The sequence below is a fragment of the Marmota marmota genome, unplaced genomic scaffold (assembly GCF_001458135.2).
Source record: "Marmota marmota marmota unplaced genomic scaffold, marMar, whole genome shotgun sequence".
Classification (NCBI taxonomy): Eukaryota; Metazoa; Chordata; class Mammalia; order Rodentia; family Sciuridae; genus Marmota; species Marmota marmota.
In genome coordinates, this window is record NW_026000051.1 from 10,472,300 (window position 1) to 10,500,194 (window position 27,895).

At 33.8% G+C, this 27,895-nt stretch overlaps 1 protein-coding gene across 1 annotated transcript in view; it reads left to right on the forward strand.

Moving 5' to 3' along the window:
• The window catches only part of Megf9 (multiple EGF like domains 9), a 105,888-nt gene that overhangs the window by 70,098 nt on the left and 7,895 nt on the right, over positions 1-27,895 (forward strand). The window contains exons 3-4 of the mRNA XM_015497748.2: positions 14,208-14,347; positions 24,337-24,480. Coding sequence (XP_015353234.2) covers positions 14,208-14,347; positions 24,337-24,480 — 284 coding nt within the window. The remainder of the gene's footprint in view (positions 1-14,207; positions 14,348-24,336; positions 24,481-27,895) is intronic.

Consider the following 27,895-nt stretch of genomic DNA (forward strand, 5'->3'; position numbering starts at 1 on the left):
TGTAAATCAATGGATGTGTAACTGATGTGATTCTGCAATCTGTGTATGGGGTGAAGGTGGGAGTTCATAACCCACTTGAATCAAAGTGTGGAATATGATATGTCAAGAAATTTGTAATGTTTTGAACAACCCACAATAAAAAATTAAAAAAAAAAAAGAGAGATAGGATCTCACTAATTTACCCAGGCTGGGCTTGAACTTGTAATCCTCCTGCCTCAGCCTCCTGAGCAGCTGGGCTTATAGGCATGCACTGCTGCACCTGGCCAAAATCCAAAGCTTTTTGAGTATAATGTCTGTGTTCAAAAAGTTTCAGATTTCAGATTTTAATATTAGGGATGCTCAACCTGTACCATCATCAACTCTGTTAATGACCAACATTAACATTTATTTATTTATTTTTTTAAAAAATAAACAAAATAAAGGTATTGTGTCCATCTACAACTAAAAAAACTAAAAAAATAATAATTAATTTGAATTGTATTGTTCCAATTTTATAGATGAAGACACTGAAACTTAATTTGCCTCAAAACAGACTATTAGTAAGTTGTAGAAACAGGCTCAAACCACATATGTCTTCTGCCTTTTGTGTTTGTTAATTGCCTTTAAGTTTACTATCACACAGGTAAATTCCTAGCATTATAAAATTATCATTTGAGGGGCTGGGGCTGTGGCTCAGTGGTAGTGCACTTGCCTGGCATGTGTGAGGCACTGGGTTTTATTCTAAGCATTGCATATAAATAAATAAATAAAAGGTCTCTCAACAGCTAAAAAATTTTTTAAAAAAATTATCATTTGAGTGATAACATTAAATGATATACCATCAGTAATAAGTCATGTGGCTATTATGTACCCCCTAATATGATGAGATGAGAAAGGGTACATTTCTTATGTGATATTCTTCCTCAGAATTCATAACCTCAGTCTAACTGTGACAAGACATCAAATGAACCCAAGTTGAGGGACATTTACAAAACACCTGACCAACTCTTCAAAAGCTGCAAGGTCATAACAGACCAAAAAGACTGAGAAACTGTCAGATTGGAAGAGGCTAAGGAAACATGATGAGTAAGTGTAAGTGATATACTAGATTGGAACTTTGGACAGAAGAAGGACATTAATGGGAAAATATTGTTTTTAAATAGAATGTTAATTGAATTATTATTTGGAGCAACCAAGGAAATATAGATTGGTTATATTTATTTACTTTCCTTTTAGCACTGGGAATTGAAGTTAGGTCCTGTGAATGCTAGGCAAGCTCTATAACAGAGCTACTTCCCCAGGCCTAGTTTTACTATTTTATTATGAGGGCAAAGTTACTGGGCCTAGTGATAATTCTTAGCCTTAAGTTCAGAAGAGAAATTAGGATAAGGAAAAAAACTTACTTTGTTGGCATGAGGACTTGCCATTATAGATAAATAATTAGAATATGGTTAGGAAATCCAATCAAACCCATAGCCTGATTTAATATCCTTTTCCTCTAAAGTTTAAAAAGAAAAGCTTCTAGAACTTATGTGGAGGAAACATTAGTCTAAATAGAAGAACTCTTGTTCCCACAGAGAAGGCTTTGTCTTCTTGTGTCCCCTGAAAGAGAATTAAATCAGCATGACTTTTGCATCTCATGTATTTTTTTTTTTCCATAGGAAGAAATGTGCTTTTTGGAGGGTAGAGAGAAATACAGAACTTTTAACTTTTTTTCCCTCCCTGGATAAAATTTCCACTCAAAATATCTAAATTTTTCAATCCCAGAGAGAGATTTGAACTTGAAATTTTTCTAGATTTCCTGTGAAAAGGGACACATGTGTTTCAGCTTTAATTATTGTGACAAAATATGTAGGATTAGATCAAAATTATGAATTTCATTTTTAAGGTTCTGCATAGATTAATTCTTAACACACATTCTGTGTATTTCACCAATTTGGTTTTTTAAAGTTGAATTGAAAATTTAACATATATAAAAGCATAAAATCACACATATTAATAGAGTATCATGTGATGTTTCAGTACATATATACATTGTGTAATGTTTAAGTCAGGTTAAACATATTTATCTCCTTAAACATTTAGCATTTCTTTATGGTAAAAATATTCAAAATCCTTTCTTCTAGCTTTTTGAAATATACAGTACATAATTTTTCTCTATAGTCATACTACTGTGCAATGGCATACCAGAACTCCTTCCTCTTATCTATAATTTAGTAACCATTGCTCAACCTTTTCCTGTTCCTTCTTCTCTGCTACATTTCCCAATCTCTGGTAACCACCATTTTACTCTCAACTTCTATAAGATCACCTTTTTTTAATCTTCCACATATGAATAAGATCATGTAGTACTTTCTTTGCCTGGCTTATTTTACTTAACATAATGATCTCCAGTTCCATCGATGTTATTTCAAATAACAAAATTTCATTATTTTTAATGACTGAATAGTATTCTTTTTGTGTGTATTTCTTCATCAGTTGGTGTGGACAGTTAGGTTGTTTGCACTTCTTGGTTATTGTGAATAGTGTTGCAATAAACATGGGAGTACAGAGGTCTCTTCAATTTACTTATTTCATTTCCTTTAGATATATACCCAGCTGGATGCTGAATATATAATCCCAGTGGCTTGGGAGTCTGAGGCAGGAGGATCACAAGTTCAAAGCCATCCTTAGCAATGTAGTGAGGCCCTGAGCAACTTAGTTAGATCCTTTTTCAAAATAAAAAAATAAAAAGGATAAGTGCCGTTGGGTTCAATCTTTGGTACAAAAAAAAAAGGCTACGTACCCAGTAAAGGAATTGCTGGATTATGTGGTGGTTCTATTTTTAATTTTTTGAGGATCCACCATACTGTTTTTCATAATGACTATATTAATTTGTATTCCTACCAACAGTTTGCCTGGATTACCTCCAGTGGATTTTTCAAGCTTCTTGTTGTGTTTATAAATTAAATTGGTTTCCAGGGAATATAAATTACTAGTATCTGTTGGGGTTGGGGTTATGGCTTACTGGTAGAGTGCTTGCCTTGCATGTGCAGGGCCCTGGGTTCGATCCTCAGCACCACATAAAAATAAATAAAAAAGTTATTGTGTATAACTACAAAAAAATAAAAATATATAAAAAATTACTAGTATCTGTAATTAAAACTATTAATTTCCAATTAATAGTATTCTTTTATTTTGATTCTAACAATAGGTAGATAAGGATGATTATCTACCAAATTACAGATAAGAAATAATAATAAAAGCAAGATTACATCATTAGCCCAGGCTTCAATGACCATTAACTACCAGAATGAGGAAAGTCAATTCAAAGTCTTCTAACATGATATTCCATATTCTTTTACTAAGTTAAAGTCCCATGGCATTCAGAACTGGGTTAGTATATACCCCAGTGCTGTAGATCAGGGAGGCACAAGGAAAAGTATTGATGGTTCATTTTTCTGTGGAGACATTTTATTACATTGGATAGATTTTCAATACCTTCAAGTTGGCTTTATTCTAAAAAGTATATGGGGAGGACATAGATATGTTTTTCATGTTGATGAAAACACAGCTGGGTGTAGTGGTGCAGGCCTGTAATCCCAGTGGCTCAGGAGGCTGAGGCAGGAGGACCACGAGTTCAAAGCCAGCCTCAGCAAAAGCGAGGTGCTAAGCAACTCAATGAGACCCTGTCTCTAAATAAAATACGAAATAGGGCTTGGGATGTGGCTCAGTGGTTGAGTGCCTCTGAGTTCAATCCCTAGTACCACTCCCATCCCCCCGAAAAAGAAAATAAAATACAGTTTATGTTGTCAGTAACATACCCCCCCTTTTCCAATTTCCAACACATACACTATGACCATTTAATTAATTTTTACTTTTGCTAGTCTTAAGTTGATATTTTAAAAGTTCAGCAATTGAAGGGTTGTGGCGCTTTTAGAACGCTTGCCTAGCATGCTTGAGGCACTGGGTTCAGTTCCCAGCACCACATACAAATAAATAAAAAAATAAAGGTCCATCAACAACTAAAAAATTAAAAATTAAAAAAAGTTCAGCAATTGAATAAAATGTCCACCAAAACAGATATTATAGATATTTGAAGGAAATATTAGCTTTATTGGCTGACTTATTTGTCTAAAGAAGCTGCATGATTCAGGAGAGGCATTGGAGGAACAGAAGGAAATTAACATTAATGAACACCATTAAACTTCCATGCTCAAAGCTTTACACATATAACTTTTCTTCTTGAAACAACTCATTCATCTTTCTCTTAGAGGCTATGTTACTTAGCAACAAGGCATAACTAGTAAATGGCAGAATTTAGATTCAAGCCTAGATCTCTCCGGCTCCGAGGCTCTTCCCACTGTACCCTGAAATAGAATGAGCAAAATTAGATATGGCAGTATGCACATCTCAATATGAAATGCAGGGCTCCGTGTGGGTGAGCATGAATCAACAACTTAGGTACTAACCCATGGAAATTTAAACCTAGAAATCAGTTTGAGCTACAATGAAAATAAATGTTTCATAGAAGGTAAAGTGAAGTTATTAAAGTATATATAGAGAATCACTTGAAATGAAAAGGTAGAAATTAGGACATTATAATTATTAAAGATGAGTTCATGGTTTGAGGTGTCAGAAAGTCTTATTTGCTGGGCTTTAAATCACAGCCATTTGACATAAGTGAGGTCTGAAAGCATGTGTCATGGACCTAGTATTTGGGGTGGGAAGTGGGAGGCAGGGTAACTGGGACTAGAAGCCAGGCATTGAGAAACTAGGACAATAGTTGTAATTCAGTCATAGAGAACATAGAGGTCTAAGGTCAAAGGAACTAGCCCAAATAGGGCTTGATGATCCACTACTGGGGCTGAATGCCTTAAATACCCTTTTCTTAGGTCAGGCTTGATACCAAATTAATGGTTCAGCACTAAGGCTGGAGGTAGAAATTAAGTAATTTTATCAGTCAAGTATAAGGATATAAAAATAGAGTAAAATAAGTACAGTGCTGTTTTTCCAGTTAATGTAGTACAGTAATTCCCCATTATGGTCTCCAGACCAACAATATCAGCATAACCTGGGAACTGGTTAGAAATGCAAATTCCTGAGCCCAATCCAGAACTATTAAATCAAAAACTTCAGAATAGGGCCCAGCAACGAGTGTTTCAACAAGCCCTGCAGAAGATTCTGTTGCATGTTAATGTGTCAGAACCACTGATCTAGTGGACATTATGTTGTCCCCCAAAACCTAAGGTTGACTTACATAAAAAAGAAAATCAGAAGAAATAAGAGGAGGTTGATGGAGCAGTCCAACCTCTATTTTTCGCTTATATGAGTATTATATAAGCTAACAAGGCCCATTTGGCAGGGCCATAATAGATTAATCAAATCTACTAATAGGGGTTAAGGAAAATAGATTTTTCTTTGAGGGGTAATATTTTTTTCTTTTAAAATACTTTTAAATGTGGGCTTTTCTTACTTTAAAAAGCAAACCAACAGATCTGTGTCTTATAAGATCTATTGCCCATCATGCACCACTCATTAAATGTCCATTTTGTTCATGTAAAATGAATATCCCATTTCCAGTATTCTGAGAGGTTTATTTAAACATGACATAAAGTATCAAGTTTAAGTGCATGGAAAATATTAAATGGGCTAAAATGAAAACAAATTTTGTACTTAGAAGTCATCATGAGTTATGAAGAAAGTATATGTAGATTTTTGGAGCCAGATCATACAGTCATTAAACAAAGTTTGAAAGCCTATTACATGCAAGGTGTTATGCCAGACACTGGGAATGCAGCAGGGGATGAAACACACACACATACACACACACCCTGATTCCACAGAGCTGACATTCTAGTTGGGGAGAGAGATTATAAACAAGAAATAAAGTCAGAATTGTTTTGAGACACAGCAGAAGCAGTGTCTCATTTCTTTGGCAATTATGTTTTTAATCTCTCATTTATTAGAAGAAATATTTAAATGACTACTGAGAAGATTAACATAAAAACTTCTTTTGGAGGTACTGCAAGTTTATTAAATTAATTAAACACATTAAATCCTTCTGGCTTGCTTTTATAAAGTTCATAGAAGTAATCAATAAATAAGAAAAGAGAAAAAATACTGTTAGAAGACAAATACCCAGTTTCTTATTCTGCCTACCATTGACTATGTTCCTGAAGCTCTACCAGTGGAGAATATTCAAAGTATTTATATTTTACTGTATGTAGTGCTCCTACTGTTTGGAAGGCACTTAAATATTTAATTTTAATCCTCACAACCTTTTGAAACAAGGATTATTACTCTTTTTTTTTCAAATGTAGAAACAACTTGTTAAGTGGACATTATGTTGTCCCCCAAAACCAAAGGTTGACTTACACATTTAAATAACTTGTTGTTTCTACATTTGAAAAAAAAATCAGCCAGAAAGTGATAAAACTGAGATTTATGAAAGTCATACAAAAATTGAAAAGATTACATTAAATAATTTGTGAATATCATGCTGTGTACTTTATTTATAATCCATACTAGTGCCTCCTGAGCACTGTACTCCCTATACAGTTCAGAATTTGGGTATAAAAAAAGGGCTTGATCTTTAGTACTATCAATATCAACATTTAGGGTTAAGCAGGTTGTTTGCTAATCTGAAAATTGAGCCACCGCTTATGCTGTCATTTCTGTGAGAAAATGAGTTCTAAATTCTACACCTTAAGTTAAATTGTTGGAACAGAGTATATACACAAACCAGGTATTAATAATTACACTTTCATCAAGTAAAACTTTCATATTTGGTCACAAATTCAAACATCAACATATTTGAGAAGCAGCTTCTTATCTAGATGATACCTGGTCCCCATGTTTATCTCTACATTTTCTTTTCAAAATGACTTTTTGAAATTTAGAAATCTCTATAAAAATAATGGGGTCATTGAGTAGGTTTGAGAATTCTTCTGGCTGTGTTTCTTCTGTTAAAAAAATTGAAAGTATTAAGTAATAACTTTTCTGGTTGAATTAAGTTAGAATTCCCAAGTTTGGGCCCTGGAAATAGGATATTTTTTATTCTTTTACCTTTAAGTTCTACTTTTGGCTTTTCAAGGAAATTTTTAAATTTGATTTTGGTAAGATCAGTTATCAGAAAATATTTTTGCAATTAGATAATACTCTTTTCTGAGTATTAAGAGTTTCTGTCTGAATACGGATTTCCTCTAAACATATTTTAGACTATTTGTCCTAAAAAATACAAGGAATGTTTAGCATAATAGCCCAATGTTTCAACAATAAAGCTATCCTTTTTTCTTTCAGAAAAGGAGCTTTGCTTGTTGCATAATAGTCTTTTCCATGACTGTAGACAGAGAAACAGACGATCTTTTGCCAAAATGTCCAATTATTGAATTTCTTTCATAACAAAAAAGAAAGCTATTTTTTTCATTACTTTCACTAAACCATGTCACAAACATGAAGTTAGAATTGTTAATAATTTTTCATTTTGTTTACCTTCCCATGTAAAAACATTTTCTAGTGAGAAAAGTTTTTCTTAGCTACCTCTTAAAATTTATTTTGAATGTGTCCGAGAGTTTATTATTGGCAATTTTGTATTGATTTCAGATTGTGTCCACATGGAACTTAGCTGCTCACTGCTGAGTTCCCTGTGGTTGCAGTCTTTAATTCTCACAATAGCCCTACAAAGTTTGGAATAATTATCTTCATTTTACAAATGAGAATACTGAAGCTAAGAGAAAAAAGTACTAGCAGACTAGACTATGAACCAAACTCTGTCTCTTTAGACTATTTTTTCCCCCCTTAAATGCTGATACCTTCCTTTCTGCATTTCACTCTTCCAACCTATTCAATATGATTATAAAATAATGGAAATTCTGAACATTCTCCACCCAAACAGAACAGAACCTTTAAAAATCAGTTTGACTAGTATTTTTGTGACATAAATATGTGCCATGTCTTGAGATGACACACTTTTGAGGTTCCTTTTGAGAAATCAATAACTATTTATTTATATTTATTTATATATGTTTGAGAATGAAGTTTGGGGATTTTCCTTTAATTTTGTTTATTAATTTTTTTCTTTTGATATTGGAGATTGAGCCCAACCCAGGGCCTCCTACATGCTAAGCATATATTCTACCATGGAACAACAGCCTTAGCCTCAAGAAGTATTTTTTTAATTGCTAAAACCTTGCAATATTTGTTCATACCCATGAATGTATAAATTATATAACATTGACATGGTAAGAAAATATGAGAATCCTGTTTTGGTATGATTTAAGAAATGTGTAGAATGTGTTTATTTATACTTAGTGTGGTATATGCATTTGCTTTTTTAAAAAATATTTTTTTTAAGTTGCAGATAGACACAGTACCTTTATTTTATTTATTTATTTTTATGTGGTGCTGAGGATTGAACTCAGTGCCTCACACATGCAAGGCCACAACCCCAGCCCTGCATTTGCTTTTTATTTCTTTAATTTTTTTTTGGAGTTGTAGATGGACAGCATGGCTTTATTTTATTTATTTTTATGTGGTGCTGAGGATTGAACCCAGTGCCTCACATGTGCTAGGCAAGTACTCTGTCACTGAGCTTCAGCCCTGGCCCTCCTGCGTTTGCTTTTTAATGAATATTCTATATTCTTCTTTGTGACATAATTCTATATACTGTGTAAGTACTTTACTATAAACTCACATTTTTAAGAAGTGATACCAGATGAGCAAATTCTATCTTAAAATTTTTGTTAGCTGATCTCAGTAGTATAGATTTCTGATTTTTATTCAAAATCCAGTTCTGCACCCTTATTCTCCACATATGAAGCTGTGAATCTTGGGTTCTTTTATTTTGAATCTATGGTTAAGCATAGTGATATGTTAACAGGCCTTTTTTGATTTTGTTTTTGCATTTCATTTATATCATTGACCTTTGCTTCAGAAAGAATTCAACAGTCTTTAACAGAGGGAGATCATGAAAGCGGGTGCAATAAAGGCTTTATTCTATAAAAGGAGTCACACAGGCAAAGCTTCATGTTTGCTGAGTGATTTAATTCTTTTTTTTTTTTTTTTTTTTTTAAACATTTTATTTTTTAGTTATAGGTGGACATAATATCTTTATTTTACCGTTATGTGGTGCTGAGGATCGAACCCAGAGCCTCATGCATTCCAGGCAAACTCTCTACCTCTGAGCCACAACCCCAGCCCCTGATTTAATTCTTATACATGCAGAAACTGGCCATGGGCCATGAATAACATCCCCACAACCAAACTTTCCCACTCTGTGTCATTCATATATATATATATATATATATACATATATCTACATATATGTAGATATATAGATACAGATGTAGATATAGATGAGATGTATAGATACAGACAGATACTTTTTTTTTTTTTTTTTAGTATTGGGGATTGAACTCAGAGGCACTCACCCACTGAGCCATGTCACCAGCCCTATTTTATATTTTATTAGAAACAGGGTCTCACTGAGTTGCTTAGTGCCTCGCCATTGCTGAGGCTAGGTTTGAACTCATGATCCTCATGCTTTAGCCTCCGAGCCACTGGGATTACAGGCACGTGCCACTGTGCCCAACTATGCTTTTTTTTTTTTTAAGACAGGAAATCACCTCCTTTCCTGTTATTTCAAAATCTACCCTGGAAAGACTGAAGCATGGTATCCAGACTCAGACAATAGCTTTATCTGGATTCATGAAGTTAGTCTTGGATTTTTTTTCTCAAATAGACAGCTAAGGAACACATTATCCAGGGAGAAAGAAGCCTGCTTACATCAGACCTTTTAATGCCCAGAACGGATTTTTTAAGGAAAAGTCCCTGATAGGGCAAGCCACTACTTTGGAACATTGGCTATGTTAGGGCTATGAGATATTACTAAGTGATTCTGTATTCCAAGGTAATACCTTTTACTTACAGATGGTGAATTAGGCAAACACCATCATTAGAAGTAACTGTTTATCCTCTTGTATACTGAATAATATATTTTAGGGAATGAGGAGCTAACATGTTTTGATTAACATCTAAAAAGCCTTGGAAATGGGCTAATGAAATGTTCTTAGCCATTCTTTGAAATAATATGATATCCTTTGTAATGTTTTGATAGCATAAAGGGACTTAAATTAACTGTTTCTTTCTTATTTTGTAATAAGATATTCTTTTTTAAAATATATTTTTATATTTTCTGATTAGTTATACATGACAGGAGAATGCATTTTGACAAATCATATATAAATAGAGTAAAAATTCTCATTTGTCTCATTGTAAACTATGTAGAGTTACACAGGTCATGTAATCATATATACACATAGGGTAGTAATGTCCTATTCCTTCTTCTTTCTTACCCTCATGCTCCCTCCCCTCCTTTCACTCCCCTCTATCTAATCCAAAGTACCTCTATTCTTTCCCCCCTCTTATTGTGAATTAGCATATGCATATAAGAGAAAATGTTCTTTGGGATTGACTTATTCTGCTTAGCATAATATTCTCCATTTCCATCCATTTACTGGCTAATGCCATAATTGCATTCTTCTTTAAGGCTGAGTAACATTCCATTGTGTATATATACCACAGTTTCCTTATCTATTCATCTGTTGAAGAGCACCTAGGTTGATTCCATAATTTAGCTATTGTGAATCAAGCTGCTATAAATATTGATGTGGCTGCATCACTATAGTATGTTGTTTTTAAGTCCTTTAGGTATAAACCTAGGAGGGGAATGATGGGGTCAAATGGTGATTTCATTCCCAGTTTTCTTAGGAATCTCCATACTTCTTTCCTTAGTGGTTGCACCAATTTGCAGTTCCTTTTCCTCCACATCCTCGCCTACATTTATTGTTGCTTGTATTCTTGACGTTTGCCATTCTGACTGAAGTGAGATGGAATCTCATTGTAGTTTTGATTTGCATTTTGCTAATTGCTAGAGATCTTGAACATTTTTTTCATATGTTTGTTGATTGATTGTATTTCTTCTTCTATGATTATATTTCTTCTTGCCCATTTATCAATTGGGTTGTATTGTAATAAGATGTTCTTGTACTTCATATTTGATGAATACAAATTTACTTTGCCAGATCTTTTAGTACTTTGGAGCATACTTGTGTGAGACTCTGCATTATGTATGTGTGTAGGATTTCTTTTGTGCAGTTACTTAATAGACATGCTTGGTAAATTTCTGTTACATTTAAAAAACCAAATGCTTATCTTCTATATGATCAGTACAAAGTTTAATTAAGCTTTTTAAAAATATTTTTAAATATTTATTTTTTAGTTGTAGTTGGACACAATATCTTTATTTTTATGTGGTGCTGAAGATCGAACTTAATTAAGCTTTAATATAGCTTAAACGTAAAAATATTTTGAGTTTGTGTCTCTGAGAACCTTGGACTTTGTTAGGCAGATGTTGCTCTTCGAGCAGTAACCTTGCTCAGCTCTTGTTAGGGAAAACCTGAAATTTATTTGGCAGCAAGTAAATTTACTTGGCAGGTGTTTATTCTGGACTAAACAGAAAAAGTATCACTAAAGTCAACACCTGTATAGATGGTAACGGTGATGCTTGGGATCTACAGAATGTGAAAAGTCTGGCTTGCTATAAATAAACCTGACTCACTGGCTGTAGACAATAGCTTTATCATCTCTGAATTCTCTCAATAGTAAAATGAGGATTATGACCCTTATAGTTGGGAATTACCTTGAAGATTAGAGAGAATGTGTATTTACCAACACAGCCCTCAATAAAGGGGACACATTATTATTATTATTATCATCATTATTATATTACTCCTGCTTTTAGATGACTCCATTTTACATTTTCTGTAAAATTAGTTGTTTGCCAAGAAATTACATGACCCAATATACTACTCAACTTTTAATAGGACTAGAGAATTTAATAGGTGATTCCTTAGGATAAAAGGCATTAAGATGTGGTAAGTATTATTATATAAGCCTGGCTTTCTTTCTTTTTTGGACTGATTTTATTTGATTAAAGCTCTAAGAACTGTTTTTTTTTTTCTATTTTTCTATAGAGAAGCACATCCTAAGTTAAATTAATAATAATAATAAACCTTAAGTTTATATACTACAAATAGAATACATATGCTTTAAAGTTGTGTTATTTCCATTCAATGCTAGGTTACAAAAACTCTCAAATTTAGAACTTCTATTTTTAGTACAGAAATAGAAGCATATGAGGTAGGGATAGGGGATTGCTTTAACTGATGCATAAAATCTGTGTGTTAACAATTTTAGCTTGGGCTCCTGAACTAAAATTAACAATACCATAGGGTTTCTTTATTATGAGCTACATCTCTAAGAAAAATTATTTGTAAAAGCAGTTTCAATTTAAGAATTTTCTCTTATTCAATATGGCTGGTGCCAGAATATAATCAGATGAAATCTAAAATTTTGAAGTCCAGAATGAGCATATAAAGAAATGTCACTATTGGAAAAAAAAAAGGAAAGTACTGTAATTTTTCTGATATTATAATAATTTGTGTTGCCCTTTATCTTTATTTCCCCCAACAGTGCTTAATTCTAAAATTTAGTTAATATATTTATTGAACATTTGTATTTATTAAATGCCTCAACAAACCAGGCATTATCTTTTATATTCTTTCTGAGGGTATACCAAGATGGCTCATACAAGGTCCTTGGACTAAGGAAATTTACTTAATAAGGTGTAATAACAGTTTGTTACAGTACTTGATCCCTATACTTATGCTAGGTCTTTTTAAAATTTTTTACTTGAGATGAACACAATATCTTTATTTATTTTTATGTGGTTCTGAGTATTGAACCCAGTGCCTCACACTTGCGTGGGAAGCACTCTACCACTGAGCCCCAGACCCAGCCCTTAAGCTAGGTCTTAATGATAAGAAAACTGCATAATATGCCCATTTCCTCATGGCTTTTACAATCTAACTAATATAAATAAGACAGCATAGTGTAAGAATATAGAGCAAATCACATTAGGATCAAAATGTCCGACATGGAGAATATATAGTCAGGAAGCTGAAAGATCCCTATGGACCAGTTAGAGAAAAGTTTCATGGAAAGCCGAGAAAATTTTAGAGGTAAAGAGGAAGAGAGACATTATATTAGGAATGATTGTGAAAGAAACAAAAATACCAAGAAATATTGGAAAGAATTTTTTTTTTTGGTACTGGGATTGAACCTAGGGAACTTAACCACTGAGCCATATATATCCCTTGCCTTTTCTACTTATTGATTTATTTTATTTTGAGACAGGATCTTGTGAAGTTGCTCAGGGACTCTCTAAGCTACTGAGACTGGCTTTGAACTTGTGATTCTCCTGGAACTACAGGTGTGCATCAGTGCACCCAGCTAGAAAGAAAATTTGACTGAAATTGGTGATATATTAGATATGAGTGGATGATCATAAAGAGCATGGAATAGAATTAGAGGAATTGAAAAGGACACCAAAGATTTAGATTTTAATGATTGGAAAGAAATGGTGTTCTTGTTATAATGGATATGTAAGAAAATATTTAAGTAGGAGTAGATGGAATACTAAATAAAATATTTCTTACTTTAGGTGCTTTGTCCTTTTTTTTGATTGGTAATCTAAAATTTTTATATAGACTAAATAAAACAATAGAAGTCTCCCTTCTAGTCACATTTACTTAATTGTGAATTCCACTTTAATTACTAGAACTACTATTTAAATATATCCTATGCCTCAAATAGAGAATTATGTCAAGTTTGTAGTATCTAAAGGGATATTAGTTGACATATTCACTAAGATCTTGGTCTCAATATTTTTGAGCTAGAAGCATGGTGAGGTTTAGGTGGCATTTCTTCTTTCCCCCAGACTGGGATGGAGACTAATAAAACTGTGGGATAATCCAGAAAAGAAATACAGTAGTCATACAAGTTCTGGTCCCTAGCACTTACTAAACAAAGATTTGTAAGCATGGAGAACTTCAATTTTTCCACTGAATCCTTTATCATTTTTTAAAGCTATGCAAGTAGGTAGGATTCATTGTTACACATGATTAGTTATTAGTAACATATTGTATTTATATAATCATGAAGTTTTTCAATTTCCAATGTAAAATAAAAATCACTCTTACAGCAAATAGAATCTAGTTGAAACTCTTTGCTACATTAAGATCATCTGTATTAAAAGAAAAAAAAAAAGATCATCTGTATTGAGATACTAGATGATAAAACTTTCAAACCACTTTACTTTTGTTCATTGTCTTTGCTTCTATTTGCAGTTCTGGGAATTGCCAGTGCAGAGTGGGTGTCACCGGCCCTACATGTAACCAATGCCAAGATGGATATTATGGCTTTAGTGAGAATGGCTGCTTGCCCTGTCAATGCAATAATCGATCTGCCAGTTGTGATTCTCTCACAGGTACATATTTTCCTTAATTTTGTCATGTAATTATTTCATTTTTTAAATTTTGAAATATTTCAGTGTATGTTGATTCTTCTCAAATTGTTAATAAAGGTCTTTTCTAAGTAGGATATAATAGGTCACAGCAAACCAAACTCTTTAATAACATCTTGGAGAAAATATATTAATTTCAAAAATCATATTGATTGGAGAGCTATTGAAGCAAGGAAAGCTACATGAACTAAAATTCCAGAAATGACAGAACACTTTGAAACTCTTCCTAAGTAAGCCGATCACCAGATACTGTGTGAAAATCCAGTGTAAATGAATTGACCACAAGGTGCCATGATACCAAAGAAAGATGTGGACAAGTCTAAGATTTCGGAGTGTAATTTATTGGAGACTTACTGACAGAAGCAGAGTCGGGGTGGCAACAAGACTGGTGGATACCTGAAAATTGGGTCAGAGGGTAGAAGCTTACATAGTAGTCAGGACGAAATTAACTTCATCTAAGCTGGAATGTACCTGGTTTATCTTAAGCTAGCATCAAAGATGTCAGGCACATTCCCTGTGTTGATGGTGCCAGGATCCAGTTGTAAAACTCCACGTACTCCTCTAATGGCTTTGTATATCTGTAGTGTGCTAGGATACCATGCAAGGAAACAAGCTATGGTTACTCAGGAACAGTCATGGCAGTTATGACTGAAGATGGCTGCAGTCAGATCAAGCTGGATCCCTATACTAGGCATTTTCTTTCTTTCTTTTTTTTTTTTTTAAACAAAGAAACCTGTCCATTTTATTTTATTTATTTATTTTTTAATATTTATTTTTCAGTTTTCGGTGGACTCAACATCTTTATTTTATGTGGTGCTGAGAATCGAACCCGGCGCCTGTGCATGCCAGGCGAGTGCGCTACCACTTGAGCCACCTCCCCAGCCCTAGGCATTTTCTTTCCAGGAAACATTTGCTGATTCTGGGTATAGACTAGGAAGATAGATTTGGTCTAAGCAAAGTCTTTCTCCTTGAGGAAAGTTACAAGAAGTACATTAGGCAATCATTTGGGGCTTGTATGCTGGTTGGAAATTAGAGGGACCCTAAACAAAAGGCTAGTTTTCCCACAGAACATTAGCTGACTATGCAGGAGATGGAAGGCTGGGCTATAAGATAGAAAGTAATATCAGTTTTGTGTTAAGGAGACAAGATCCTTTTAGTAATGTCAGTTTTGTGTTAAGGAGACAAAATCCTTTTAGTAGACAGGCATGGTGGTGCATACCTGTAATCCCAGCTACTTGGAAGGCTGAGGCAAGAGGATAGCAACTACAATATATGACCATCTCTTTCTTAAAACATTGCCAGACTGAAGATGCATGGGACCTAGGCTCAAACCAACAAAGGTCAGTACTAAACCTTTTAGGGCTAAGGAGATGAAGGACTGCTATATTCTCGGTCAAAAGGGCCAGGACAAACAAAGTGATGAACCAGAGGTGAAATGACTCATGCTAAAACTCCATTCATTTTCAACCCACTTTAATTTCTGATTGAATTGTGGTGATCCTTTCCTTATGTTTGCCTAACAGAGGAAAGAAGGACCCTTTGGTTCTTTTATACCATGTTTGGCATCTGATAAAAAAGTACTAGAGAATGTAGAGACAGGAAAATGTGACTAAAATAAAGATAAAATACAAATAATGGAAGAGGAACCATAAACAATCCAGATTTAGAGTTACCATACAAAAACTTTAAAATAACTAAAATTAATATTTATGAATATAGAAGATACGTTAGAAAAAATGGGTGTAAAGGAGTAAAATTTCAATTCAGTATTACACTCTGTTTAAAAAAAAAAAAAATCAAATGCCAGGTGCGGTATTACATACCTGTAATCCCAGCAGCCCGGGAGGCTGAGGCAGGAGTATGGTGAGTTGAGTTAAAAGTCAGCCCAAGGTGCTATGCAACTCACTGAGACCCTGTCTCTAAATAAAATTCAAATAGGGCTGGGGATGTGGCTCAGTGGTTGAGTGCGCCTGAATATAATCCCCAGTATCATCTCCCCTGCAAAATCAAATGGACAATCTAGAACTGAAAAATAAAATATCTGAAATTAATCTCTCATTGCATGTGTTTAAATGCAGATTGTACACAGTGAAGACAGGTTTGTAGGCCCAAATGCAGTGCAATTAAAAACACCCAAACTGAGGTATTTAGAGAAAATATAATGAAAAGAACAAAGCAGAAAAGACATGTGGGACACAGCCAAAAGGTCTAACAAAATAGTGGGAGACCCAGAAATGGAGGAAAGAGATGTTGCATCAAAGCAGAATCTGAAAATATGACCAAGAATTTTCCAAACAGATGAAAGACATCAGCCCACAGATTCAGAAAGCTCAGCAAACCCTACACAGTATAAAAACAAAGAAAACCACATTTAGGCAAACTTAGTCACTGTTAAAAACTAAAGACAATTAACTTCTGATTTTCAATTTTCCTAGATGTAAGGATTAGAAGCACTTTCTTAAAAATATTTTTACTACCAACCAAAAAATCAGAGCACACTAATCTGACAAGTACTACAATTATTTTGATGAGAACAGAGTAGCAAAATGTTTGAAATTGAAAATACCATGGAAAAAGCTCTTTTGAAAGCTCATTCTTAATTCTAATCCTGTACTCTCTAGTGAAGCATATGTAAGGAAATTGATTTAGAAGAAATTGTGCTATATTTTTTTTCTTTTTATATGATGTTCCCTGTCTACTTGCCAGTAATGTCTTGTGCTGTTCTTTTTCTTTTCTCTGTGATGCAGGCACAGTGGCTTTTATTTCTAAAACAATCTGTTTTCCCTTGTCCCAGAGTTCTTATACATGATCTTTCCTCTGACTAGAATGATTGTTCTGATCTGCCTCTACCTGGGCCCCCTTTCCTTATTAAGTCATAATCCTCCTTCAGGTCTTCAATGAAAGGTCACTTTATTAGAAGGCAATTCCTGATGCTCTCTGCTAAATGAAAACTTCCCTATTGTATATTCTCATATATACTTATTCTTTATTTTCTTAGCACTTATCACAATTTTTTATTATATATTTATTATTTGTGGTTGTGAGTTGCATATGACTCACTGCATTCTTAAATTCCAAGAGGGCAAGAACAATATCAGTTTTGTTCCACATTCTACATGCAATCTCTAGCATGGTTCTTGACATAGTTAAGTACTCACTGAATGTTTGTTGAATAAGTGAACAAATAAGTAGCAAAACCTACACAGGAAGAGATGAGACTCAATAGTGGGTAACAATAGGAATGCTTCATCAATTTTGCTTGCTCCGTAGATGTTTGACAATAGCAGAAAGCAGTATACATTGCTGGTTCTTGCTTTTATTTGTCCTTGCAGCAATGAAGCAGCTTTCTTTACTGTTAAGTAAATGCCAACCTGTGCTTGCTCTGAAAATAATTGAAGGCAAAAGAAATCTTTTTCATGGTTGATTTCTAAAAGCAGTTCGTAATAAGAGAAATAAATGGTTTCCCTTTTGGAAATATAATGAAAGAGGAATCCAACATGAAAGAGTGCAAATACTTGATCTAAAACTGCAAGCTTTGTATAAAATGAGTCTTTCTTTTTACCTCAAATTGGATTTGTTGAAAAAACAGCACTGTGATACAGCTGCCCTCTGGTGGCCATTTACTATATTTCACAGTCCTTAATCCTACTCTACCCTTACAACTTCAGATTGAAGTGACTATCCAAGTGCTTTTTGTGGTAAAATGTAGTGGGAACATTATGGGTAGCAATTTGACGTAGATATCAGAAATCTTAAAAAATACTTCTTTGATCTAGTAATTTTGCTTCCAGGAATCTATTTTGAGAATTATCTTCCTGATAGGTTGTTGTGAAGATGAAATGCAATACATTTGTACAGCCCTAATAGAATGCCAGGTTTATCATAAGCAATCAGTAAACAGTGACTGTTGTTATGTTATAATTAAAATATTGTCAAGAATCTGGGGGCTGAGGCAAGAGGATCATGAGTTCAAAGCCAGCCTTGGCAAAAAAAAAAAAAAAAAAAAAGAAAGCTCTAAGCAATTCAGTGAGACCTGTCTCTAAATAAAGTACAAAATAGACTTGGGGATGTGTCTCAGTGGTCAAATGTCCCTAAGTTGAACCCCCGGTACTCCTAAAAAATATTGTCAAGAATAATATGTAGCAACATGAGAAAATAAAAGAAGCAGGTTATAAAACGACATGTACTATATATAATTAGACTATTTAAATAACAAACCACAAATCTCTATAAACAAAGAAAGATTTCAAAGAAAATATTTAAAACCTGAATGAGAGATTTCTTTGGTTGGCTGTTTTTCCACTCCTGTGTTTTTCTGATTTTTCTTTATTGGTCATATTTTTCTTAAAATGGAAGTGGGAGAGGGTCTATGTAATTTTTTAACCTAGAACTTTGTGTTTACATAGTACACTTCTTTTAAAGTGCCTCCATGTATTCATAGCGTCCCACGTGAGTAATGATCTGGGCAGCTTCACCGAGTCAACTGTCTCTTTCTCTTCTATGATGTTCTTCACTTCAGGCTATCATACTTTTCCTGGTTTTCTCCTGATGTAACTAGCTTTTCCTTTCCGATCAGCTTTGCTAGATCTTCTCTAAGCACTATAATGCTTCAGAGCTTGACAAATTTGTCCTTCTCCATTTATACTTTCTCCCTACTGATCTCATTCAGTTCCCTGGATTCAATTTAAATTAGATATATAATTCTTATATATAGATTTACGTTTCTCCCTTGATACCCACACTTAAATATCCAACAGACCACTTCACTTGAATGCTTTAATTGGTATTATAAACCTAACACATCTAAAATAACTGTTTCAATTGCCCTGAAATCTAAGCCTGATCTGCATCTTAGTAACTGGTGTCATTTACTCCATTGCTCAGTTCCAAAACCTGGGAGTCATATTTGATTACTGTCTTTTTTACTGCAAAAATCCATTCTATCAGTGAGTTTTGTCAGCATCAGAATACACTAAGTCCTTCTGCTGTTCTTGACCTTTGTTCTGTCACTCTTGTCCAAGCCACTATCATCTTTGAACTACATTGACATTCTCATATCTAGCCTTTCTGCCTCCTGTCTGTTTCCCTGTCCCCCCACCCTTAATTGCCCATGACCCAGTCTCTATGTAACAATTAGAATGATCTTTTTAAAATGTAAAATAAGACCATAACATTCCCATGCTTAAGCCTTCTAATGGCCATCCCTCTTGGAATAAAATTCAAACTTCTTTCCATGGTCTACTTGATTTAAAATATAATTTTTTAGCCTTATCCTCTTTCTAACCTTATCTCCTGTTACTCTCTTACTTATTAGGCCATTCTGGCCTTCTTTCGGTTTGACAGGTTTAAGTTTGCCTTCTGTCCTATAGAGAGGATCAGACATTTCTTGCCATAACAAAAATACATTGCTGAATTTCTGACAGGCTTATGTATAAACTATGAAATAGTAAAATTTAAAAAAAAAAAGAAATAAGGAAAAGGCTTTTTACAGGTGACAATTTATGTTTTCAAAGTTTTGTCTTTAAATTTAGTTGGAAAAAGAGCCCTACATTCCTTTCTTTGACCAATTATTTTCTTGGTTACCCCTACCAAATTTTTGAGATGCTTAGCCAAGGAATGTGAAATCACTTTAGGAAACATTCATTATTATTCCTCATTCTTATTTTCCTCCTCCTCCCCCTTTTCTTCCTTCACCTCTGATTCCTCCTCATCCTCCTCTTCCTTCTTCCCCTTCTTTCCTCCTCTTGGCCCTCCCCCTCCCTTTCTTCTTCAACCAAACTTTGACCATCTTTCAGCAAAGAAAATGTGCATTTTAAGGCAGTATCATTACATATAGGGGTGGGTTCTATGTGGAGCAAAATGAACAACATTAAACTTCAGCATATTTTTATGTCATTTATCATAAAAGAAATATCTTCAACATTTAGATTTAAAGGAAACTTAGATCACATCTAGTTCAGCTTTCTTAATTAATAGATGAGGAAAGTGAGATGTAAAAAGAAAACATTATATACTATAGAATAGTCTTTTACCTTTGAATTATTAAGATTACATTAAGGGCTTGGGTTGTGGCTCAGTGGTAGAGCACTCGCCTCGCATGTGCAAGACCCTGGGTTCGAATCTCAGCACCACATAAAAATAAATGAGTGAAATAAAGGTATTGTGTCCAACTACGACTAAAAAAATAAACGTTTAAAAAAAAAAAAAGATTACATTAAATCATTAGCCAAAGAGTTATCCCATTTTACAGATTAGAAGAGTGAAACTCAGAGAAGCTGTTTGTTTCAGATCACATAGCTGGTGAAAGGATCAGATGGGATTAGAACTCAGATCTACCTTAAATTTCATATTATATTTCTTATGCTACATTGTCTCTTGGAGGAGTTGTAAGCTATTTTAAAAAGCTACAGTGGAGGGGCTGGGATTGTGGCTTAGCAGTAGAGAATGCTTGCCTAGCTCCTGCAAAGGCGCTGGGTTCGATCCTCAGCACCACATAAAAATAAATAAATAAAAATAAAGGTATTGTGCCCAACAACAACAACAACAACAATATATATATATATATGCTACAATGGAGGTAGAAAAGGAGCTTATTAGGTATGGAAAATGACAAACACCAAAAGTAGTGAGACTTGGGAAAAGGGAGTGAGAAAGCCATACATTGAAAGCATTGATCCTTTCCCAATATATTCTTTCCTGGTGATAAAACAAACCTTGAGGAAGAGGTGTCCATCAAACATGGAAAGGCAGTCTCTGGGAAGAGGCTGAAGCATTAATCCTTATATAAACAAATCCTTTCCAGATACCAACCACTGACCCCAGGCCCTCCATTAGGTCCAATACGATATATCCCAGAAACTGACCACTGACCCTAGACTCCCTCCCATTTTGCCCCATAAAACAGACCCCAAGTTCCTAAGCACTAAAACTGACCCCTTCACTGATTCATAGAACAACTCCAAATTCCTGGGTGCCCAAAGAAAATTGATAATCTCGCTAGACCATCTCTCAGAATAACCTATATAAGCCCAGGCCCTTTCTTTGTTCAGGGGCTCATTTTTCACCAGGAAAGTGCGTCCCACCATAGTGTCATTTCGTCCCTGCATCCCCTGCTCCTGTGTGAAACTTTGTTCCTGAATAAAGCACTGAGCTGATTTGTGAGGTTTGCTTCTGTCCCCGTCTTTTTGTGCTAACAGAGCTATTATTTTTTAATCTACAACCTTATGTTCAAATTATAAAAGCGAATTTGCATTATTAGTTTCTATTACATGTGTATTTTAAAGGTTATGATTTTTGTTTTATAAAAATTAATCACCTTCAAGTTTCTATATGAGATGTTTTTGAGTTCTTGCAACATTTACTTATTTATATGTGATATATTTGTGACCATATTGATTTTTCTAATGAGAAAAAATTAAGAAAATAAAAACAAAACGACACATGTATTTGAGACAATTTGAAAATCAGAGACAGGAAAACCACTGAAAGGACAGTTGCCCCTCATAACTGTTATAAATGTTCCAGTGTAATGATGTCTGGTCTGTCTTTAATAATTTTCTTTTTCCATATCTGTACTCCAGGTGCATGGTGTCTTTAAAACAAGAAAAATGTGAAGGATATTTAAGAATTGATGATTTTCACTCTTAACATTTGCTTTCATTTTACTTTTAAGACAGCATACTTATTGTTTAGGGCTTTTGGGTTTTTTTTTTGTTGTTGTTGTTGTTGTTTGTTTGTTTGTTTGTTGGCTTTTATTTTGTTTTAAAGTAAAAGTAAATTAAGTAAATGACTTAAGATAGTGAAATTATATTGCAACAGTTTCAAAGACTTGTGGTCTTATCTAGAATGGTAGAAAGCACCAAAATAATAAGCATGTGGGCCCAGTAGCTTTGTAGGAACAAAGTATTCAAAGTATATACATATAAAATAAGAATAGCAACATGGCCTTTTCTTTCATACAAAAAGAGCTTATTGTTGAATTATATTTTACCCCAAATGTCCAAATTTTGTTACAGAACTGTTTAACTCTTTTGAGGTATTTTTATATTATATTAAAGTTTAAAATTTAGCACTTTGTCAAGATTTTTTCTCTTAGAATTTCTTTTCATTGAACATATTTAATACAAGGAGATCAGGTAGACAGATTTTGCATAAAATGCAGGTTTTGGCTTTTGTAATCTGTACAACACTTTGACATTTCAGATTCTTTCATTTTATAGAGCCAAATCCACACTTTTCTAGAATGTATTTTTTAATTGTTTTTTTTTTTTTTTTTTTTAATTGTCACAATGTATAAGACTAAAGAGGGATCAGGACATAAAAAGACCTGGAAGGAAACTAATACTTACAGTGCTTATTGCTTTATTAGTTATATGCTGTTTCGTTCTATATGTGAAAAATATCATTAACACTAATGGGTCTTTAAAAATTATATGATTTAAAGTGATAATATTTACATCAAGGTTCAACTTAAATCACAGGTAAAACTTAAATCACAGATTTCTTTCCCAGTAAGTTGGTGAAGTTAAGGGGACTTCTGTAATCACCTAAGAATTGAGATTTGACATGCATATTAATAACATTTTGGGGGCTTTTCAAATATTGTTCCAGTGATTAGGCCATTTTATTTCATAGCTTCATTCTCTTATCTTTTTTTAAAAAATATTTATTTATTTATTTATTTTTAGTTTTTGGCGGACACAACATCTTTGTTTGTATGTGGTGCTGAGGATCGAACCCAGGCCGCACGCATGCCAGGCGAGCGCGCTACCGCTTGAGCCACATCCCAGCCCCCATTCTCTTATCTTTTTAAAATAAATATTTCACTAGTAAGAAAAAGAAAACAAATCAGACTATGAACAGTATTAGTATTGAACTGTTTTAGCTCATCTTGTAAAATGCCATCATCTTCCTAGATTTCTTTGTAAAATTTACTAACTTATTTCTGAGGTAGTAGTTCTAAGTGTTCTTTTGAATATATGTGGCCTGCAAAGAAGGGAATGTGTGTTATACTGCACTTTCTTGTCCCTGTTTTCAGTTGCTATGTTGCTTTAGTGTCTGTACAGCAACCTTACTAATAGAGTACCAAAGGAGCAGTATTATAAAACTTCACTCATCTATGGAGCATTTGCCTGACATGTGAGAGTCCCTGGTTTCAATCCCCAGCACTGCCAAACAATTAAATATAAATAAAAACCTATGAAAAATAATATGACAAACACCAATGTTCCCATACCCAAAATTCATAAATATTAACATTTTAGCATTTTGTTTCATATTTACACATATATTTATATATGATTATATATTCAAAATAGGAGATTTCAAATAAAGTTGAGGTCTTCTTTGTTTTGCTCCTTTGTCCCATTTTTCTCTCTCCCTTGGCAGAAACAAGCACAGCATAAAATTCTGCATTCTCTTTACCTCTTTCTGTATACCTTTTAAATTTTTACCACATATGTTGTATGTATCAATCTGGCTTAGCAGTATTATGTAGCCATTTGCTTAGTTATTGCTTAGTGTGGTTTAAAAATTTTTTTAAAATAAGTATTCTCCTTCTGTATGTATTATTCTACAATTTCCTTTTAAAATCAGTATTGTTTTTAAGATATTTACATGTTCATGCATCTAGGTGTAGTTCACTTATTTAACTATAGTATCCAAACTATGAAAATGCCACAGTTTTATCTGTTAATTGATATTTATATTGTTTTTATTTTTCTTTGCACATAGCTGGCCTCCTTTTAGTATACATTCATTTGACCAACGGGAATATTGTGACTCTAATCATGTACCCATTCTTTCCCTCTGGGGGACACTGAACTCATAGACATGGCTAGAACAGAAATAACATGGTTAATTCTTACAGTCTTTTTGTTGCAGGCATGGTTTTTGAAAATTGTTATGTTTTCAGTGTAAATCTTTAACTCTTAAAAATAATTTGTTTCTTTTAGGTGCTTGTTTAAACTGCCAGGAAAACAGCAAAGGGGTTCACTGTGAAGAATGCAAAGAAGGATTTTATCAGAGTCCTGATGCCACTAAAGAATGTCTTCGGTGTCCTTGTTCAGCAGTGACATCTACAGGCATTTGCACTATAAGTAAGTCTTCATTTCAGAGAAAAATCCTCCCCCAAATTCTTTATTAATAATTATTAATTGCATCGATGAATCAAGTTCTGGATATATAGGTGGAAGGAAGTTATAAAAGCAGCAAAATTTTCCTTTTTAGGAATTTACAGTCTAACTCAAATATATATGTGAAATGATACTTAAAATATCTAAAAACCGTCACAATTAGTTAATACAGGAACTGAGCAACTTTTGCTCACCTATTTGAAGGTACAATTACTAATTAGTTCTTCCAAGGTGCTTAATAATGTGGGCTGATTATGTTTATACAGTTATTTACAAATATAGTTAATGCCATATATTCCTGGTGTATTAATTATCAATTGCTTTATAACCAATTACCCTAAGATTTAGTGCTTTAAAACAATAAATATTCATTATTTCCCATATTTTCTGTTATGAGTTTGAGAGCAGCCTAGCTGGACAAACCTGGTTAGGTTCTTCCTTCCTTTCTTCTTCCCCAGCCTTTCTTTTAAAATTGCAGCTTTATTGAGATATAATTTGCATTCCATACAATTTATTCAACATGTAAAGTTAAATGTTTTTTAATGTATATTCACAATGTTGTGCAACCATCATCACAGTCATTTTTGGAACACAGTCATCACCTCTTCCCATCAAAAATCTCAAAAAATAAAACAAACAATTCTATAACCATTAGCAATCATTCTCATTTCCTCTAGCCTTAGGCAACCACTAACCTATTTTCCTTCTCTGTGGATTTGCCCATTCTGAATGTTTTATATAAATGGAATCTACAATATGCGGCCTTTTGTATTTGGCTTCTTTTACATGGGGTATTTTCAAAGTTCATTCATGTTGCAACATATACTGGCACTTCATTCCTTTTGTTTGACAAATATTATGCCATTCTATGGATATACACATCATGCTTATCCATTCATCAGTTGATGGACATGTGGGTTGTTTCTGTTTTCTGTCCATTACAAATAATACTGTTGTGAACATTTGTTTTTGTGTGTACAAGTGTCTCCATTTCTCTTTGGTATATAACCAGGAGTGGAATTGCTGGATCATATAGTAGCTTAACTTTGTTTAACTCTGTGAGGAATTATCAGATTATTTTCCAAAGTGAGTACACCATTTTACATTCTCATTTTCCCCAATACTCTATGAGAGTTCTAAGTTCTCCACACCCTCACCAAAACTTAATATTGTCTTTTTATAATTATAGCCATCCTAGTGGATGGGAAATGTTATTATATTGTGGCTTTAATTTGCACTTTTCTTATAACTGTGTGCCTACTGACCATTTGCATATTTTCCTTAGAGAAATATCTATCTATCTTTTGTCTATGTTGAAATTGGATTGTTTATCTTTTTATTATTGAGTTAAAAGAGTTTTAGATACAAGTCCCTTATGAGATATGGTTTATAGGGGCTGAGGACAGCATGGGGGAGACCACTTGCCTAGCATTCCAAGGCCCTGGGCTTAAACATAAGCACTGAAAAAAAAAATGTTAAAAAAGAAAGATGTATGAGGGCTGGGTTTGCTCAGTGGTATTGCGCTTACCTAGCACGTGTGAAGCACTAGGTTTGATTCTCAGCACCACATAAAACAAATAAATAAAATAAAGGTATTGTGTCCATCTACAACTAAAAATAATTTTTTAAAGATGTATGATTTGTAGATATTTTATTTTATCCTATGATTTAATTTTTTTTTTTTTTGCTTTCTTGATGATATTCTTTTTAGCACAAAAATTTTTAATTTCAAGAAAATCCAATTTATTTAACTTTTTCTGTCATTGTTTGTGTTGGCCTGAGATTTCTCATGCGGTTATAATCAAGATGTTATCCAGGGCTGTAGTCAGTGATCTGAAAGCTTAAGTGGGACTGTAGTATCTGCTTTTAAGTTAGCTTACTCATGTAGCTTGCCAGAGGCAAAAGTCTCCTATTATTCACCATGTGGACCTCTTTATAGAGTTACTTAAATGTTTTTACAGCATGACAGCTGGCTTTCCCTAAGAGTGAATGATCCAAGAGAACAAGATGGAAGCTGCAATGCATTTTGTAATTTAGTCTCTGAAACAAGAGATTGGTTTCATATGTCTATCCTATCAAGTGTGGGAGGGTACTACACAAGAGTGTGAATTGTAGGCAGGGAGCATTAGGTGCCATTTTGAAAATTAGCTGCCATACCTGGTAATGGGAACTGGCACATTTACTCCTCTTCTCATAGAAAGGTCATATAGATACTTTCACTGATTCCAAAATAGTAATTGAGCACCTGGTACATGCTTGTCATCATATTAGACAAGGGATACCAAGATCTAAAAAGTGAAATATGGTCCTTGTTATAAAAGATTTGGCATTCTAGTAGAGAGGAAGGCACATAGATTTAGCATGAAAAGTAGCAAATGTATTTATAGAATATAATGGGACACAAAAGGGAGGGTATTCCATTGAACATGGGAATGAATATTAGGAAATTTTTTATAAAAGGTTATACATTTAGGTAACATACCTTATTAATTATCATTATTTGTGTAAGTATATAGTAACCATTTAGGATAAATTAGGACTGTTATAGAGTTAGAAATATGAAAATATTATGTATTAGCACCTAGACCTGCATCAATCATATCAGAATTCTACAGTGGTTTTCTTATTTTTATAAGCATATTGATGTGTTACAGGTGTCAAGAATTTAAGATTTTAGAACTTTATAGGAATTATAAATAAGAATTTAAGTTATATTGGTCCTTGGCTCATATAGAGTAACTTTCCTTTTGAACACAGAACTTCACTTATGATAGTTGCTTTTTAAATGATTGTTGAATAGCTGACTAAATTTACTTTCTTTTGAAAGATGGTGCCTTACAAAAGCAATATGCTTGAAATTCTCTGTGCCTTTTCCAGGTACAGAGGATTTCTGTCCATAAAGACAAATCATATAGAAATCATGTCTATATTTTTAACCATTTTATCTTCATTCCTAATGTTTGGTTAATGTTAATAATACATGTGGAGTGAATATAAAGGGACATAGCCATAACTCAGACAGAGAGTAGTCAGATGTAGATTTAATAAGAGTTTAGAGGGGAGAGGATAACTTCCTACTGGGACTATAGAAAAATCTTCATGAAGCAGGTAACATTTGAACTGGGCCTTGAAGAATGAGGATTGGGACATCTAGAAATGTATTTATGTAGAGTTGAGTGGGAAATCAAAGAAAAAAGCTGAATAGGGACCTGACCAGTCCAATTTGACCTGCATGTATGTGTTCCAGAACATATATTGTACTCACACTATGGACTAAGGGTAGGACAGCCAATTCAGATAGTTTCATGCTTTCAGAACTCACTGTTTCTAGTGGAGAAACTAACATACAAACAAATGCAGTGCAGTATTATGGGGAAGA